Raw genomic sequence first — 19,848 nt, 5'->3', positions numbered from 1 at the left:
TAACGTCATTTTAAGCTGGATAAAAATATACGAGGAATGTTCGAAATGTATTGCTTTATTCTATGTGGAGACTTCAAATTTCAAAGTAGCTCAAAAGTGTTCGTTTCATGCACTCGAAGTACTCCCCGTACCTAGAAATGCAAAGTTTTAGCCGATGTATCCGCTTCTTGAAGGCGTCACGGTACGCTGATTTGGTCACAGTAATAAGGTACTGATGAATGGCAGATCCAAGTGCCTGTCGGGACTTGTATTTCCGCCCAGCAAGGAAGGATTTCATTTTTTCGGAAACAAAAGAAATCAGATGGGGCAAAGTCTGGAGAATCAGGGGGGGGGGGGGGGGGGGGGTGAGGCAAAACAGTTACTTTTTCTTTTTCAAAAAGGCCGAAACTATTACGAAGGTATGAGTGGGGCATTGTCATGTAGAAGACGGATATGCTTAAAACCTGTGACAGGGTGTCGTTTCTTAAAATACTTTTTCAGTTTCTTAAGTACTACGTCTTTGTGGTAGAGAAAAATAGAATCCAGCGATACTTCCCAGTGATACTTTTGCCCTTTTTCACGGCACTTTTATTGTGACTCCTTCACCACAGATAAAAATTGCATAAAAAACCTTCTTTGCACTGGGCGTTTGTTATGTTTTGTGGCCTAGATTTTGTTGCTAACTTTTCTGACGGGCTCAAAATAATGGACCCAAATTTTATCACCTGTGACGACATTTGCAAACTGTTTTTGTGATATTTTGGAAACAATTGAAGCAGCCTTTTGGCCACTTTAAACCGTTGCCTCTTCTGCTCATCGGTGAACAGATGTGGCACCCATCTAGAAGAAATCTTTCTGACTTTCAAATGCTTCTTCAAAATAAAGTGAACCGTTAATAGTGATATGTCTACCTTTCGTGCAATATCACGAACTGTAAATCTGGCATTTTCTACAAGGATATCCTTTATTTTGGAAACGATTTCGTTACGAGATGCAGATTTTGGCCTACCTGATTTTGGTGCATTTTTGATGCACTCTACATCAGACTCAAATTTCTTTTTCCATTGCCTAACCCTGTCATAAGACACACAAGAAGGCCCATAAGCAGTACAGAGTCATCAACTGCTTCAAAGAGCAACCCAGTTTTGAGCGAGTTTTGATTTCATCTTTTTGGTCGACGCTTCTACCAACCATTTTTACTACAGTGGTCAATGACTGCGTGTATTTGATTGGCAAATTGTATGTCTTACACTAAGTCTAAGCACTTCTTTTCTAACAACCCTCGTTATAACTTGACGTGTTGATGTTGGATAGGTAAATACAGACTAAAAGTTTAAGTCTGCATATATGGAGAGAATAACAATTAAAATAATAAGAAGAAGAATACGAATTAGTATGGGAAAACACAAAATATTGTGTTAATCTGCATTAAGGAAAATTAGATGAAATAAAGGTTCTACGTTGTTATTTATTATTGCAGTCTTTTTCTCACTGTTGTAACAATTTGTTATATATTTTAGCTCTAACAACTGAAGGGAAACTCTTTTGCATTTTACATTGATAGATATACATCTTAAAGTTAATAAGGATAAAATTTTAGAATTTGATAAAGGACTTCCATGTGTAAAGTAAAAAATCACTTCGTCTGCTGTTTATGATGGCAAAATATTCTTTTTTGTTTTGAAATATAATATAAATGTTCGATAGTTTCGTTTTCATTTTTTCAAAAGGTACAAAGAGGATTATTAATAGTTAGTGCCAATTATTCTATGAAGAATCCTAATTTGAATTTGAAACCACTGTATCCTAGAATATTTTGTTATTTTAAATGGCATTTTGTAAATTGTTTTCCATTGGCTTTTTTTCAAAATATAGATCAAGCTTTTGCATCCAGGTTACTTTACTTGTTGATTGTGTGTTATAAATATTCAATAAATTGTAAGTCTGTTTTGATCCATCATTGTTTATACTGTTGTTTTTTTTTAAATAAGGAGGCAATTTTGGTCCAGTCATTCATATTACATTCATGAGGGATAAAACGTTTGCATTAAACATGAATATGTTATTAAAATCTTCTAATGAAAAAAGCACCGTAAGAATCAAACATATCTCTGATATGATATACACCAGCTTTAAACCATGAATTAAGAAAATATACTTTTATTGCCAATTAGCAAATTATTGTTATAAAACAATGGTAGTTCTGCGAAGGATTCGTTATTTATAGGATACTTATCTATATATGTAGATAAAGCATTAAAAATGTTTTTCCAAAACACGTTTGAATTTTGCATTTTATCTTTGTAATGTTTTCCACAGTGAAATAATTTTGCATATCAAATTCATTTACAACAATGGTTTTTCCAACAGGCATTGCTATTAATTCTTTTTAACCAGTTTATTTTTAATGCCATTATAAAAACATTTAAATTAAACATTTTTAAACCTCCATCTGAATAGTCTTTGGCCATAAGAGTATTTTTTATTTTAGCATTCCTTGCCATATAAAATCATTAAACACATTATTAAGTTTTATTTAACATGTTCTGAGGTGGTGAAGTTAGAGCTATTAAAAATTGGTTTTAAATTGAAATTAAAAGCGTCTTATGACTACGATTTTTCCAGTTGAAATGAAAATTTCCTTTTCCAATGATTTATTACACTTTGAATGTTAATTTATCTTCATGGTTTACAAGTATCATTTGCTTAAATTTACATCAAAAGTAATGCCCAGCATTTCAAAATGATGTTGGTTCCATGATAATTTCCATCGCGTTTTTATACTATTTGATGAGTATTTATTTTTTCCTATCCAAATTACTTTTTTTTATCAAAGTTTACATTTAGTCCCGATAGATGAGCACATTTTGATAACACATCGAGTGCCTGATTTAAGGAATTGCTTGACCCGTCCAGTTTTAAAGTTGTATCATCCGAGGATTGAGAGAACTTATGTTCTAGATTATTTATCTTTATACCTATAATTTCGTTACAATTTCGTATCTTATGAGAAAGAATTTCAGCACATAAAATAAAAATGTAACAAGAAAGCGGGTCACCCTGTCTGCAAACTCTTCCTATTGTTTCAAAATTTGACAGGACACCCACATTGACTAACAGCAGACTGTGAGTCTTTATAAAAAATATCAAACCATCGTTTAATAGAAATTCCAAAATTAAAACAAGACAACGTTTTTTGAACAAAGACAAAGAATCAAAAGTTTCAAAATCAATTTAAAAAGAAGACCAAGGATATCTTTTTCTTCAGTATAATGCCTAATGTCGTATAAAAAGCTTCGAATTTTCTCCAATATATCTATCCTTAATAAATCCGGTTTTATTCTTTGTTTATTAATTTGCTCAAAGTTTTTTTTATTCTATATGACTCCAGAAGCAAATTTTATGAACTGTATTTCCTAGAATTATGGGTCTACAATTTTTCAAATATTGTTTTGGTTTATTGTCTTTAGGAATACATGTTATTATTCCATGTGTTTGAGTTATGGAATGTTTGCCTAATTCATATGCGTTATTAATAGCCCTAAATGCAAAATCTCCTTTTTTCCAAAAGACTTTGTAAAAATCTGCACTGAAACCAGAAGATCCTGGACTTTTATAGTTTTTCGTGTTGTGTAAAACAAAAGCTGTTTCATTGTAGTTTATTTGACCTTCTAAAGCAGTTGATTCTTTTGGAGTTAATACAGGTGCTTCTATGTTTGAAATAAAATTAACGAAAACATCGTCGTTTTCATTGTGTATGTTCGCCATAAATAGTTTTTGATGATATTTTTCAAATTCTTCGAGAATTGCTGTTTGTTCTTTAACAATTGTTCTGTCATCCTTTTGAATTTTATGAATAGTTTTAGAAGTGTATTTTTTTCTCTACGCTGTAAAAGTACTGTGACGGCTTTTCATCTTCAAGAATCCACTTAACTCTAGAACGAATACGATAGCCCTGCTATTGTGTATCAATTAAGTTATGAAGCTCTGTTTGAAGGTCTCCAAGGTGCGTCATTTTATCTTCAGTTAAATCGGCTTTTAAATAATTTATTTCATTCAAGATATTTTTATTGTTCAAATTAGTTTCCTTCTTTACATTACTACTATATGATATAAATTTCCCCGCAGTTCGATTGATTTAAAAGAGTTTCTAAAAACAATTGATCATTTATTGTAAACTGAATTTCATTATTTGGAATTTCAGAAATTTTGTTGGCATTATGAACTGGAAATGCATATTGTATTTTTTTCGTCAATGTTTTCGTTTGTAATATTTAAATAGCTAATGTCCTTTAATAATGAATTATTGTGTTTCCTCAGGCCATTACCATGTTTAAAGTAATCTAATTTATGATTCATTATTACGATGAAATGGTCCGATTGGTAGCTTGTAGTTATGAAAACATTTTCTACAAAGTGGAACAAAGTTGAAGTTATTAAGAAAGATTCTAGTCTTGCTTGCTGAAGTGGCATGCGTTTATGCCATGAATATCGTCTTAAAGTTGGTTTAAACTCTCTAAACGGGTCTTTGACCTACTGTTATTAATATTTTTCTAGTTAAAGTAGTCTTTTAATGGGTCTAACACTAAATTGTAATCACCAGATAATATAATTATATTAATCATTCCCTATCCTGTCAATTAAACTGAATATTTCATTAACAAATTTATGATTTGGGCCATATAAATTTACTAGAGTAATCTTCTGCCCTTCAATAGTTAAGTCTTATACTATAAAATTTCCAATTTGGTCAATAAATTTTTTATGGATTTTGCAATCAATGTTATTATTAAAAAGAATCGCTACCCCTCCGGAGTTACATGTTCCAGAGCTTAAAATACACTCATTATTTCACTCACAGTATATCTTTTTATACATATCTTACGTTAGCGTGTGTCTTGTAGACAATAAATGTTACACTGTTTTTGTTTTAAAAAAAAAACCGAAAACCTTTTTTTGACCCATTCAGGCTCTACATTTCAGAGATAAGACAATTATATTACTTACATCCATATTGAAGTAATTAAACAAAAATATTTAAACCAATGTTTCAAAAAGGTTTGACAATAAACCTTTTTTAACCAAGACCATTTTACTACAACTTAGAAATTGAAACATTTGTATTTCTTACACTTTTGATATATATGTGTCAATACTTAACATAATAAGAACATTTTGCAGTCTCTATATATACATTTTGAAATTAAGATAGTAATTGTTAGAAAAAAAACTTGTATATTCATGACAGAAAGAAATGTTATCTTAAAGAGATACTCAGGCAAAATAATGGCAAAAATATAAAAATGATTTTCTGTACTCAAATCACCCTAAAATGACATTTCTTAAAGTCCCAACATGAATTTCTGTATAAATTCTATATATTTTGGGTTTGAAGTTTAAATATATCTATATATGTTGAACGAAATTTTGACGCGAACAGAATCACCGAATAGTTTAAAAACAAGTCATGCGATTTGAACAAACCCTGGAAGTTACAATAACAAATATTGTGGATATTGTATGATTGAAACAAGTCTAAGTAATTGATTTGACATGTTTTTAACGTTTCCAGAGTACAGAGTGACAACTATTGTGAAATTTTAGCGCTCTAACCTGACCCACGCGGGTCAAGTTAGGAAAACACCATTTTATTCTTTATATGGAGAAAAGTTTTGTTCCTTTGACTGTTTAGTGTATTCATTTTGAGGACATTTACAGAATAATGAATGAAAATTTCAAAACTAAGAAATGAAAATTTTGCCTGTGTCTCCCTTTAAAAGCCAAAAGTAGAATAAGATTTTTTTGAAGAACTGTACTTAAAAGATTTAACAATTAAAAATAATTTAATTGTATTTATAAGGGAGGTGATATTAAAATTCCTAGGGATGTAATATTAAAAATACACTATATACACGAAAGCACAAATATATATACATTTACATACATACATCAAAATAGGTAAAATTTGTGATTGTTTTATTGTGATGACAACTTCAAATTGCAGAAAAACAACAGTTATTTATTTATCAAGGCTCAATTTCAGAATTTCAAAAGAAATGGAATATAAAGTTATATGGAAATTATCCACAGACAAATGGAGAGAGAACCAAATTTCTTTTTTCCTTACGAATGTTGCAAAGAAAAAAATATTCGAAAAAGAAACAAGATCTCTTAAAGATATTAAAAGAAAAAAAAAACATTTCAATATTCTTTTGTGTTGTTTTTTTAGGTATCCTTGCAGTCGAAAGCTTACAAGTTTACCCTAAGAACATATTTCTTAAACACAACGTTATATTGACACAAAACTAAACATTGAGAAGTATTTCAAATTTATTTATTTATGATAGAGGCAAGTCTTGTTCCAAAATGTATTTACAACAAAACACACCGTAAACACAGATATCTCCATTTATGTATTTCGTTTGTGTTTAGTGTTCATTTCTTGTTTTTCTTTTCAGGCCAGGGTAAATTAAGCCAGTAGTTGTATTCCCAAAATTTCACCTCTTTTGTTTTTAAGAAAGACCTTCTGTTTGATTCCTCTTTTAATGTAACATAGAGTATACCATCGTTGCACCAATATTTTTTCACTCGTTCCGTGTCTTTTAGACGCAGCGATGACAAAACTTGCTGATTAAACCAAGTAAGATCGTGGCTTATATAGAGCCCGGTGGATTTCAGCTTACTTACATTTTGCATAATGTCGATTTTCACCTGCCTGCGCACACATTTCACAATTACCGGTCTGATTTTTCAATTGTACTTCCCCAGGCGGTGCGCTATGTCGATATTTTCTTCCTTAATTGACACAGACAAATGCTTATTTAATAATTGTACAACTTGTGAAGTTGTCTGCTGTTAAGTTTGGCGATCTATGTCGTCCGAAACATCGAATATTCTTATATTTTTCCTGCAACTATACTGTTCCATTATGGTATGAATATTGATATGTTAAGTGTATGTGTCCTTATATCACATTCACTATAGTTGAAGAATGTCCGCGCTTTGTCCTTTGATGACTAAGTCCATGGACCATTATACACTGTCCAAGCGGTTAAATGATGCGTGACGACATTCTTTCCAGGTGTGATGAACAGGTAAATTCTTTTACCTGCAATATCCCACCCATTCATTATACACATGAAAAAGTCTATAAACGTTCAATTCAGAAAGCAAAATTCAATGTCCGTTAAGAATATATCATCTTATTGTAGAAGTCACCAGTTTTCAAATACATCCATTTCTAGATTTCTATGTCTTGATAAAAGCGGTTTATTGACGAGTTTTATTCTTACATTTTATTTGTTTACTTTCTAAAACGGAAGCGGAAGTATTTTATTTATAAATTTAACTTATCCATGAAATATGAACACATTTATCAACAAAGATAAAGAGACGTAAGGACATAGTATCCAGCAAAAAACAACAACAAAAAAACAACCGTTACACAGGTGAGCCCTTAACACTCCCAAAAGGTTAGGACTCCCAAAAGGACACCTAATATAGAAAAAAAGGCAACAAGTTAGACACAAAACAATTAGTAGAAGTGGGCAAAGGCAGGCATAAGTGGGTAAAGCGGGGGTAAGCATGAACGGTTGTTTCAATGAAATTGTATCAATAGTCGGTACATTTTATCCAGCCAAGTCTTCTGTAATTAAAACTGTTATATCTAAAAATGTATTTTTCCGGTTTAAGATTTTTATATCTCCAACATCTTACTTTCAGTTTGGAATTACCTAAGGCATATCTCGACTGCCACATATGACAACAATTCCTGTCAGAAAGATATAATATACCATCTAAGTTGTAAGTAACTACGAATTTTCTATATCTATATTACAATTCTTCTTTGAGATCATCAAGAACACCAAATAGTGTTAAGCTAGAATAATTTATTTGTTTTATAAAGAATTAAGCAGTGAAATATTTTTGAATATTTGATAGAAAAGATATTTATTTCATGACAAAACATTCAATATTGTTTCATTTATGATTAAACCAATCGTGCGTTTCTTTCCAGATGCATTTGAAAAACATCCTGACCATTGTGTATGCACCGGTGAGTTTCAACAAATGTTTCGTACATTGTATGTGTTCCACATTATAAAAGCCAAATTTGTATCTGAAATATTCTGCATAAGTTGAGGGGCATATTTGATAAGCATATATGCTTTAAAGGCACATATGACCTGTTAACAAAAACTCCCTTTTATACCCATAGCTCCCTAAGCAATATTATCAATGTTTCAGAACATACTGAAACAAATCAGATACGAGATTTTCTCTTAATCATACATTGAATGTGATTATTTCGCAAACAATTGTTTTACCGTGGACTATGACAAAGTGGTTAACAAGTCGGACTAGTAAGTTAGGGTTTGCTGGTCGCGTTGGCTCAAACCCCATTCAAGGGCAAGCCGTTGTTTACTTACACTCATTGCTAAGTGCTGGTTAGTTCAATGAGCAGATTTGAAAGTTTTTTGCTTCCAAAACAGTCAAACTAAATTGAATTTTATATAATTGTGAATTTTGCTGAAGGCGTGGACGGTAACTTGCATTTTCTAGTACCGTCCATGAACAGGCTCCATCAAAGCCGAGCCTGCAACATTTTCAATTTTCATTATACATTTTATAAAGATAATATATAAATGAACACAATTATAAAGTTATTTTGACTTTTACTTGTTCACTTTGCACTTACACTTGGATGGGCATAACGTCTCTTTAATACTTCAGCAAATTCACAGCAAACAAGTGGTCAACACACCCATGATCCACAAGGGCATACAACCGATCCATGCAGTCAGTACAGTAGTTACAATCGTAAGTCTTTCAAATGGTTTCGGCATATTCCGTCAAGTTTCAAGTCGAATGAAAAATAAAGGTGCGTCTACGTGACTCTGAGAAAAATATCACCTTGATACTTCAGAAACAAACTTTTTCCAAAAAGATTTGATATTTCAACTTATACAATGAGTACACCTTTTTCGTAAAAATGTGGCTTGCAATGGAAAACAGACACAATTTTTTCTATTCCTTTGTAATAATATTACAAAAGAATAACAGAATGGTAGGAATAAAGTGTTTTTTAATTATGAAAGACAAATTTTACACAAGTCATTAGACATTAGACAAACTACTTATCTACGTGATATAGCACTTGCATATTTCTTTTTCAGGGCTTCTTGACCTAGGGAATACGAACGACTGTTTGAGTGCGAACTCAGGTTAGAAAGATTTATTACATGATTTATTGTATATTTCCTATGTATGTCTTATCTAACAACAAAGGCCAAATCAATGTTCAACTGCATATCACATGTTCATCTGAAACAATCAATATCTCTATTCAGGTCCTATCCCATGCTTAAGGCCGCTTAAACATATATAAATTAGATTTTGATCTAATATATATTGACTAACAATTTTGTCCGAAGGTCTACAAGAAATTCAAGGTCAAACAACTATAGTTACTGACCAATTGTTCAATATTCAACTATTCTTTTTTTTAGGTATTATTTCATTTTCAAGGTCAAACAGATAAATTTCTTTATTACCACTATATTTTATGACTCTAGTCAGATACTGTTTCTCTATGCTTGCTTTTTATGGGATTTTTCTGACTTTAAATTTCTTAATTCTGTCTTATTGATACTTTTTAGACACTGACACAAATACATACACATAAATATAGTTTTATAGCGCAAAAATCACAGAAATATTTATTTGCGCTTTACACTATAACATTTAATTATTAAGTCCTGCTTGATCTTGGAATATTCGGAAAATGCATGTTTTAAGGGGTTGTTTTCCCTGACATTTAGTCTTACTCTTATTTCGTTTTTAGTCTGGCACTATCTAGATGATCTCCAAGTCAAGAGTTCTGAATGTCGAAAGAAAATTCAGCTTCATATGGCCAGTACGCATTTTATAGTGTTTTTTTTTAACATCGATGAATTCACTTATAACCTTTCATTATTTTTTAAAAATATCATTAAAACAGATGTTAATTGTAACCATCAAGCTAGTTAGTATCTATGCGTTCATCTTTTATCGGCACTTTTCAAGGGACTCCACTGAGGTTTTTATTATCACGAAAAATGTTTTTACGAGATTAATGTTACATTTAATGTAGGTCTAAACCAATAACTTGCGCGCAAATTTTCTGGTTATTCATACAAAATAATCGCAACACTTTTCCACTCAAATGAGGGTAAAATACTACAAACGTAAATTTATTTCTTTTTTGATTTTTTAGCAAAATCGTTTTCATATCTTTCTTTAAATTTACAAGTACCCAAGCTGATCTTTTTTTGGACCTCAGTGGAATTTCTTTTAGAACTATTTAATATACACTAGATCTACTATGCGAGTTATGGCGATAATAAACTTGCATATATTTTTATTTATTAACTATTTTAGCTCTACTATTTTAAAATATAATTTTTAACATTATACGAATATCTTTTTTTCTAGACAAATACCAACATGCAACTTCACAGAATAACAATGGATGTATTTGTCACATGCGTGCAGCGCTTAAAAACCATGAAATACACAGACTAAGTTTGTAGTGTTTTGTTTTCTTGGAATTTTTTTGTGGGGGTGGTGCGTGCTTTTCATTGCTGTTTTTTTTTTTTAATTTATGTAACAAACGCGAGTATTTACATCCCATAGACATAAGAACAAGACAACGTGTTTAAATACAATCTATTACAAACCAATACACTTGTTTACAGATAACGGAAGCCTGATTGAATGTAGGGATCATACAAGCGGCAGCTTTTATCAAGGTTGGTAATATTGAACAGTGTAAGTAATTAAAGTTTGTCATCAATCGTTTTAGGCACATTATGCCTCAGAGATCAATAGTTTTGAATTCTTTATAATTCTGAAACATGTGTTTTGATGTTAATAACTACTTAAACAACTAATTAAAAATGAAACCGAAAATGCAGTAATGTGTCCCAAAGATATGAAAAATGTAAACAATATTCAAAGTAAAACAATCAAATCATTAAAAAATGTACACAGTTACTCGCATAGCAAAAACACTGAAATAGATTTTCTTCTTAATGTAAATAATATCAAATTGGATGTTCCAAACATTTCTTCTGAAACTGTATATATTTATTTCTTTATTTGGTGAAGCTATATGATGAATTTATAATGATCATTTGGTTTACTGTATTGCCCATATTTGTCCTCATTTTTCTAAAAAGGGCATATCCTAGCTTACTTACATATTTATTTGAGTCATGAGGCATGTATAAAAACCAAATTTCAAAAATTCATGTTTACATGTGCTTGTCAAATTCTTTGGTTCGATACAATTTACAAGAAATGCACTCTACATATTTTGCTTTTATGATTGTTTTAAATAATGGTTTAAATTTATTTCAATATTTACAGATATTGATCACAGACTGTTTTCCAATATTGAAGCCCAAGGGTGTATGAACCATAATTACCGTAAGTTTCCTAACAAATAATTATAAATAATTTCATGAACCATAATTACCGTAACTTTCCTAACAAATAATTATGAATGTTTTCATGAACCATAATTACTGTAAGTTTCCTGACAAAAATTTATTATTTTTGCACATTTAACATGATATTGTTTCGTGGTCGGAACCAATCTGTATTGTACACGAAAAGTTCCTAAACCATTATTATTATATGTGTACGAAACCATAATTACTGCAAGTTTTCTGAACCATAATGTGAAACAATTAACTTTACTTTTTCCGAACTATAAATGGTGTTGTTTCATGAATCATAACTATAAAATACTTCCTAATCAAGCATTAGTGTAGCTTATATTATTATTATTATTATTATTATATTCCTAAACAACAATTCCTTTAAGCTCACTGAACTGTTAATATTATTAATTTATTGATTCATATTCATTGTAAGTTTCCTAAATTGTAATTTATTTAAGTCACTGAACCACATCTAACATAATTTATTAATTCTTTCTTAACCTAAAGTAATGTGTGTTTCCTAGCACATATCTAAGGTTAATGTTACTGAACACTATTCTACATACATGTAATTTATATATTTTTTCTGGACCTTAACTACTGTACATTCCCTGGTCCATATATAACAATATTAACCGGTAGTTCATTAGTCCTTCACTACTTTTAAATTTCTAAAACGTTCATTCCATTACTTTTAAGCCTCAATTACTGTCAATAAACATAACTTTAATCACTTACTACATAGTAAGTGTAGCTTTCCGGTACCGTGATTTCTATAACTTTCTAGAAACATGATAATTAGATCGAGAAAAATATTGCAGTGTGGCCAAACCTTGAGAATGTGAGAGACCATTGTTACCATTACCATGATTGTATCGATTGTCAACAAGATCTGATAGTAAGAGCAACATGTAAGTAACAACTAAAGATATATTTTGATTAGTTGACTAGTTGTCGCATTGGCACTGATATTCTCGTATGAACTAATATACATTTTTACAAAATTACGAATTGTCATTAGATACGGAAGTAGCATTTATCACATGCGATTTTTGCATAGGTAAAAAAAGCAAAAACCAAAAAAAAAAAAGAAAAAAAAAGAAAAAAAGAGGGCCATAATGGCCCTTATACCTGATAATGAAGGCTCAGTCCAAATATCCAGGATATTTGGACTTGTTAAGTGTCCCCTAGAGTGTTAACAAGATGTTCGATATAGGGGCTGCAATACCTAGTTTTTGAACCCAGGTTACCCATATTCGATCTTGCCAAAGGAATCATCAAAACATCCTTTCTGACCAATTTCCAAAATATTTGGATCAAAACAGTAGTTTTTAGAGTGTTAACAATGCTTTTTTCTACATATTTTGGCTGTGTGACCTAATTTTTGATCTAAGGTGACCTATATTATGAATAATTTCTATTCCAAGGTATTTGGACCAAAACAGTAGCCTATAGAGTGTTATCAACGTTTATTTTTAATATTTGGGCTGTGTGAACTAGTTTTTGACCCCAGATGACCCATATTCAAACTTGACAACAACCTTCCTAACCAATTTCCAGGATATATGGAAGAACACAATTGCTTCAAGAGAGTTAACAATGTTTTTCTATATTTGGGCTATGTGACCTTAATTTTGACCCAAGGTAATCCATGCTAGAAATCAACAAAACAACCTTTCCCTGACCAATTTCCATGGAATTGAGATAAAAACAGTAGTATTTAAGCTGTGTGACCTAGTTTTTGACCCTAGGTGACCCATATCCGAACTTGACCTCGAACTCATCAAAACAATCTTTCTGACTAATTTCCAGGATATTTGGATCAAAACAGTAGCCACTAGTGTGTTTACAATATTTTTCTGTCTTAAGCTCCTGTGACCTAGTCTTTAACCCGAGATGACCCGAGATGACCCATATTCGAACTTGACCTGTATTTCATTGAGACATACATTCTTAATTTTGATTATGATCCAATCAGAACTGTGGCTGTTAGTATGTAAGCAACCTTCATTCTGTAATATTCTTTCTCTAAGTAGTTTAGTATTCTAGATTGTTCATTGATAGTATATATATCTGATGAATGTAGGTACTTTGATGTGTGTGCTAATTTGTGATATTGTGTGGTGTGGATATACTGATAGTGTGTTATTTTACTTATGGTATCAATAACGCCGCCGACTAAAATAACCCCTATATGCCGCCTTTTTAAGGCGTCACAATAATAAAAGACATATACTTAAATGTGATATATAAAATGTGTGATTTAGAAAATAAACAGCAAACTTATTGATAAAAGTTGGGTGGGGATACGGTTGATAAATTTTGTGCAATAAATAGTTATTTACTTATAAACTGTTTCCAGAGTGGTCTATATATACTTAATAAAATGCATAATTTTCATGATTTAAGTGAACTACCCGAGTGAACATAGTGACAGCTGTGAATGCTCTAGGAGTAAGTATACGGTTATTATAAAACTTCAATAGTGTAATGCTGTTGCTATAATGCATGTTTGTAAAGCCGATTTTCATTGGATGGGCATAATGTCACTTTGCCATTGAATAGGCGCAATCAACACGAGTTTGTAACATTTTCAATATTGTCGTTTTCGAGGTTCTTTAGGGATTCCGTTATTTTTATGTTAATACTTCAGCAGATTCACAGCAAACAAGTGGTCAGCACAATGCACGGGGTTATCTTGAAAAAAAAAACAACAAAAAAAAAAACCTTAAACAAAAGAAAAGAAAATGAAAATGCAAATCTTAATATTTATTTCAGTTAAAGTATCATGAAAAGTTTAAAAACATGTACAGAGTACACTTCTGTGCTCTATTTACACGTAGTAATGCAACTATAATCACACGCTTGGTCTTATATAAAAATAATAATAATAATAATAATAATAATAATAATAATAATAATAATAATAATAATAAAAATAATAATTATGATGATGATGGAAATAATACATCACCAACCCCCAATGAATTATGCGTCTAATGATCTTTTTGAGAAAATAACCATTTTCTAAGACATATTTTGCAGATATTATAAACATAAATGAATAAAATGTCGGCACTAAATTATTTTGTTTTGTCCTGATAATTAATAGTCCGGGTTCTAATAATAACCATGATGATTATAATAGTTATTATTCTTATTTAAAAAATTCAAAATTTAAAGTACCATATTCAATCTTTAATTTACAAGCACTTGAAGGTAAGATAAGAACATGATCAATACATGTAACTATACAAACATAGATCAACTTAAAAAGCCAGTAATATAATGTTTCTTAGAAAGAAAAATACACGCATGTGATTATAAGGCGAAAAAGTAATAATTACACGGTTAGGAAAAGTACCGTGATAATCACACGTACGTCCTTATAAACAACTTCAACAACAACATATTTATTCAGCATAAATTATATCACTTCTAGCCTACATATTAACATCGGAAGTAGTTACATATGTTCCTCATTAAAACGTAGATATGTTATGCAGGGAGACATTGGAATTCTAGTGTCAATTTGAATTGACATTTTTGTTTGAATGTTTTTTTTTTGTAGAAAACGTTTGAAAAATTTTACAATAAAGTTAATGTTATAAAGTGACGTATATGAACTTAATCAGTTAACATAAAATGCACTAGATTACATACCAACAGGATTTAACCGTCATTTTGGAAAAATAAACGGCCGAACGGAACGAGCCGCTTTAATTCGTGTTATTTACATTTATAGCGAAGCATGCGAACAACCATTGCATTAGAATATGGGACAAGTTATTAAACCGTTATCTTTCATAATAAATTTGTAAGGCTATGAATGGCCAAATTTGTTGTGTTGTTTCGGAAAATTTTCGGATAATATGACCTAGTTTTCCCAGTAATCGGTCATTTCAATTACAAATTAATGTCAATTTCAGCAAAGTTAGAAATGAAACAAGGAACCAGAAACAAAGTTTAACACCCTTTACAAGTTATTTTTAAAAAAGGATAAACAAGATCGACAAGGAATGGCGGCGTTAAATGAACACAACCCCACACGACCTAGGAACAAGGATCATCGGCAAAGAGCACAGGAGGACACCAATCAAAAACAGGACAGGGAACAAGGCAGAGCACGGACAGGATAATCATTCTAATAATACATAAAAGGAAATAATAGTAACAGACAAGGAAATCAAATACAATTGTTTAATAAATAAGCCAACAAAGTAAAAGGGCACATGGGAAAGGGAGTTCAAGTACGGGGAAGGGGAGGGGCAAAATTATTCAAAGGGCCAAGATGACCCTAGATCGCTCACCTGACCCATTTAACTCATCCGAGCAATTACTTAAACAAGCATCCTTCTTTATAACAAAAAAACAACTTATGATTTGATGACTCTGATAAATCGTCAATTAACACAACGTTTATGATTGGCTTAATAAGTGAGTATCAATTAAGATAAGTGCGCAAATCCATTTATCCAATTAGCGCATTGATTGCTGCCGATAAACATGTGAACGTGTCATAAGTTATATAATTGTTTTCTTCTCCCCAAATAGAAATACCTCTTTATATATATATTTTTTTGTTTATTTTCGTAGCCTCGGACTTATTTTAGCGAAAATAGCTTATTTTCGGTATCGATCTATACCGACATTTATTTTGTTTGCGCACAGTTTTCATGTTTTGTTAAATAACAGAAATATGTTATGTTACAATTCTTTCGGGGAATACACCATAATGTTATTGAAAAAGAAAACTTCTCATATTTTCTGGATATATTATATTGACCGACAATGCTCTTTAACTTTAAAAAAATAGCAAAATAGCTTAAAGAAACAATCCAGAAGCTTTCTAATGTTCACGAAATTTTAGAAAGTGTGTTTATAAGTGTTTTCTCTTTGTAAAATATCGCTATGAGAACAAATCAATGTACGACATTTTGTGACATTAAAATCTGCAAGAAATACATGGAATACGTCAAAATTTGCAAATTAAACAGCCAATTCTCCGTTAAAAACGGGGTTTATATATGGAAACAAAAAAACCCAGCAAAACACAAAAACATTCCGAAATTATACATACAAGACGAACAAAACGACTGTTAGTTATTGTGAACATTCATTTATTTCATAATTAAGTAAAAACACAGCTTTACATTATGCCATAATTGTTTTTAAATTTTGTATTCTTCATTGCAAAAATAATCAATAATCCACGAGAAACGTTAAACAATCTATATACTACTCAAAATTTGCTAAGGATCACTTTGACTACAGTGCGTTACATTTGTGTATTTGTAATATATGTGAAAATGTATTTAAAGGAACTAAATATGATAAGTAAGAAATTAATTTTTATGAAAATAATGACAATGGAAGTGTTCCTTGACGTGTGCGTGTTGCGGAAATCAACATTATGGATATCACATTGTGGAATAAAAAAAATCTTGCAAATCAGGAAATGGTTCGCGTAGGGTGTTGAATACCGAGTATGTTATCCCCGGGGATTAATTACAACCTGACATCGGCGCCGCATGCTGTTGATGAGCCTGCGGACCTTGTGATGAGAAATCTGTGCCCATTCCACTATGATTGCATGTCTTAGCTTCTGAACTGTTGTTGGTTGGACGTGGCGTAAAGAAATGGGTTTCTGCAGCATATCCCAATAATGCTCAATTTGATTTAAATCAAGGAACCTCGCTGGCCAATCCACGTGGACTAGAGTTGCCTCCTCAAGATACCGGTTTGTGATGTGGGCTCTGTGTGCACGGGCGTTGTCATCCATAAGAATGAAATCAGGGCCGACTGCACCAGCGTACGTGGACGTCACAGATTTCATTGACATACCTTACTGTCGTCAGTGTACCGTTTTCAATGATGCGTAGGTCCGTTTTCCCTTAAGCGCTTATTTACGCCCACCCCATCCAAAACGGTCGTGTTCTGCAACGTATGCTGGAGCTAAGACTTCATTTGGACTTCTCCAAACTTTAGCCAGTCTGTCCGTGAAGTCCACACAAAACCTTGACACATCAGTGAAGAGGACCGGGGTCTAATCATTAATTGTCCATGTGACATGAGTCTGCGCCCATTGCAAACGTTCTTGAATATAGCGTTGTGTCCATGGAATGCGAATTGCTGGCCACCGTGCCCTCAAAACAAAATCTTGTGACCTGTTTCTAACAGTTTGTGTGCTTACATGCACATCAGGTGCATTCTTGAAGTTGTAACGTAAGGTCGTAGCGTTCGGGAACCGTTGGAACCTGAACTGAAGGACAATAAATCGGTTCTGGGCTTGAGTCGTTGAACGTTCCCGACCTCTGGCGTTGCCCTGCAAGACATTTCAAATCATTTGGAATCGGTTCCACATCCTGGAGACAACGTTCCGGGATACCCCAAGGACATGGGCAACGTGCCTTTGTGAACGGCCAGCCTCCAACATTCCAATACCCCTGTTCATCTCATCTTCACTAAGACGACGTCTAACATGTCGATTTGCCATAGTTTGTTTATTTCGAACACATTTTTACAATAACACGAGAGAAGTCTTGCTGCTTGTACAGGATTAAGTGAAAGCACATGGCAATAAAAAACCAAATTCGATGGGTATGCTTTTCCACGTGGTAATTGTGCAAGGTGTACATGACAAATCGATAATTTAAGTACACGATTATGAGGTACCCGTAGCGGAAATATGAATTTGATATGATGATAATAGGAATGAAATATGCAATGTCAAAAAGGTGATCCTAAGCAAATTTTGAGTAGAATCTATAAAAAGCCGTCAGGTTGTATATGTAATTTTAACTGACAAAATACAGTCTTTTAGGTTTAAAGCAGTTTTCCTTATATACTTACCATTTATTACTATTATTTTAGTAAATGAGTATACTAGTCAATCTTTTGAAATGTATAAGTAATTAATTTAAACAATAAACACTTTAACCTTAGCTCGCTTATTCGGAGTTTAATCACTGAAAACAATTTTTTCTTGAAGTGACATTCTAAAAAAGTATCAAATATAAAATAACTATTTCAAACGATACAAAATGCCACATTTGATAAAAAAAATCGTCTGTGTTGATTTATATAATCAGATATATAGCACTTAAGGAAGTGATTTTTAAATTTATATAAATATACATGTACTTACAAATAAGGTTTAACTGGAAAGTTATGATAATTGACTTAATCAATTTAAAAGAGTGATTTCAATAAGAAATGATCTATTATTGTATCTTTTGTAGAACCAAGTACAACACAATCAACAAGACATCCAACAACAACAACAACAACAACAACAACACCAATGCCAACAACAAGAAAACCAACTACTTCAACAACCTCTGTTTCTCGGCGTAATTAAACACTATTTACATTTATTTTAAATAAAATGAAAATTTCTGTAAAAACATAATTGATATAATTGACGAATTTATCCGTGTATCCAGAATATTCATTACTTTATTACTTCTATTGCCATCATCATTTTAACTGATGCACTCATTATTTGAATTCCTCTACTTTTCTGAATTTCTTAAACTATTACCATTTGATAATAAAGTAAAATACAACCACATCTTTCGACAACAAGCTTTTTATAATGTCCAATATTATAATAATGCTCGTTTGTAACGTTGTTTTTCATTTGATAATCGTGTCGTTTTTAAAATCTATATACACGGCTGCAGTCAATTTAGAAATAAAGTTTTTTCTCTGCAATAAAGAAAGTTACAGAATTATAAATTCATTATAAATATTCTAAATTTATATTTAGAGGTTAATACTTGGTTGCTGCTCACCACTATGCGATAATGGCCCGAAGATGTACATAATGGCCTTAGGGCCGTAGGCACATTATCTTCAAAACGTCTTTAATACCTATGCACAAAAACGGCGTTTAGACATCGCCGCTAATCTTGGTTGTCGCTCTTTTTAGAAACGGACAGTAAACGAATATCTGTCATTCAGTTTAACTCTCCAAGGAACTAAGAAAACATGTTAAAACAAAATAAATATGAAAAAAATGTTGTTTATATCGATGTTCAAATATTCTTTATGTTTATATTTTTTGTGAGAAAAACGTTTCGAAGTGCCATTTTCAATGATTTTTTGTTATTGCAAGAACGATTTCTGATGTTAAGCGATCTTTTTTTCAACCGTCAGTCTGAAATCATTTTCAGAATTTCTTAGGGTCATGATTGACTTGCGTACAGTAATAGTATTGTACTTTTTTCTTTAGTGTATCAATCTTCAACCTAAGCTTTGTTGATTGCGATTAATTGTGTCATCTATACTTAAAATTCTATGTGCAAGTGACTATGTAGTTTATTCAACGTCAACAGCCATCTTGAAAGTCACTGAGAGTTGATTACGTCATTTTACACGT

The 19,848-nt window shown here is 31.7% G+C and overlaps 1 protein-coding gene across 4 annotated transcripts in view; it reads left to right on the top strand.

The window, feature by feature from the left end:
* LOC132722339 (uncharacterized) overlaps positions 1–19,848 on the top strand; it is a 52,944-nt gene that overhangs the window by 10,903 nt on the left and 22,193 nt on the right. For 2 of the 4 annotated variants that reach the window (XM_060706820.1, XM_060706821.1), the window contains exons 10-20: positions 7,702–7,782; positions 7,997–8,035; positions 8,713–8,799; positions 9,156–9,203; positions 9,824–9,895; positions 10,453–10,542; positions 10,716–10,769; positions 11,389–11,448; positions 12,287–12,376; positions 13,875–13,919; positions 18,707–18,817. In XM_060706820.1, coding sequence (XP_060562803.1) covers positions 7,702–7,782; positions 7,997–8,035; positions 8,713–8,799; positions 9,156–9,203; positions 9,824–9,895; positions 10,453–10,542; positions 10,716–10,769; positions 11,389–11,448; positions 12,287–12,376; positions 13,875–13,919; positions 18,707–18,817 — 777 coding nt within the window. The remainder of the gene's footprint in view (positions 1–7,701; positions 7,783–7,996; positions 8,036–8,712; positions 8,800–9,155; positions 9,204–9,823; positions 9,896–10,452; positions 10,543–10,715; positions 10,770–11,388; positions 11,449–12,286; positions 12,377–13,874; positions 13,920–18,706; positions 18,818–19,848) is intronic. The other 2 variants (XM_060706822.1, XM_060706823.1) reach the window with 2 other exon arrangements.

Source organism: Ruditapes philippinarum, unplaced genomic scaffold (assembly GCF_026571515.1).
Source record: "Ruditapes philippinarum isolate M1 unplaced genomic scaffold, ASM2657151v2 ctg335_1_1_1_1, whole genome shotgun sequence".
Taxonomy (NCBI): Eukaryota; Metazoa; Mollusca; class Bivalvia; order Venerida; family Veneridae; genus Ruditapes; species Ruditapes philippinarum.
The sequence above is the reverse complement of the archived record's forward strand: the minus strand, read 5'-3'. Positions and strand labels throughout refer to the sequence as shown.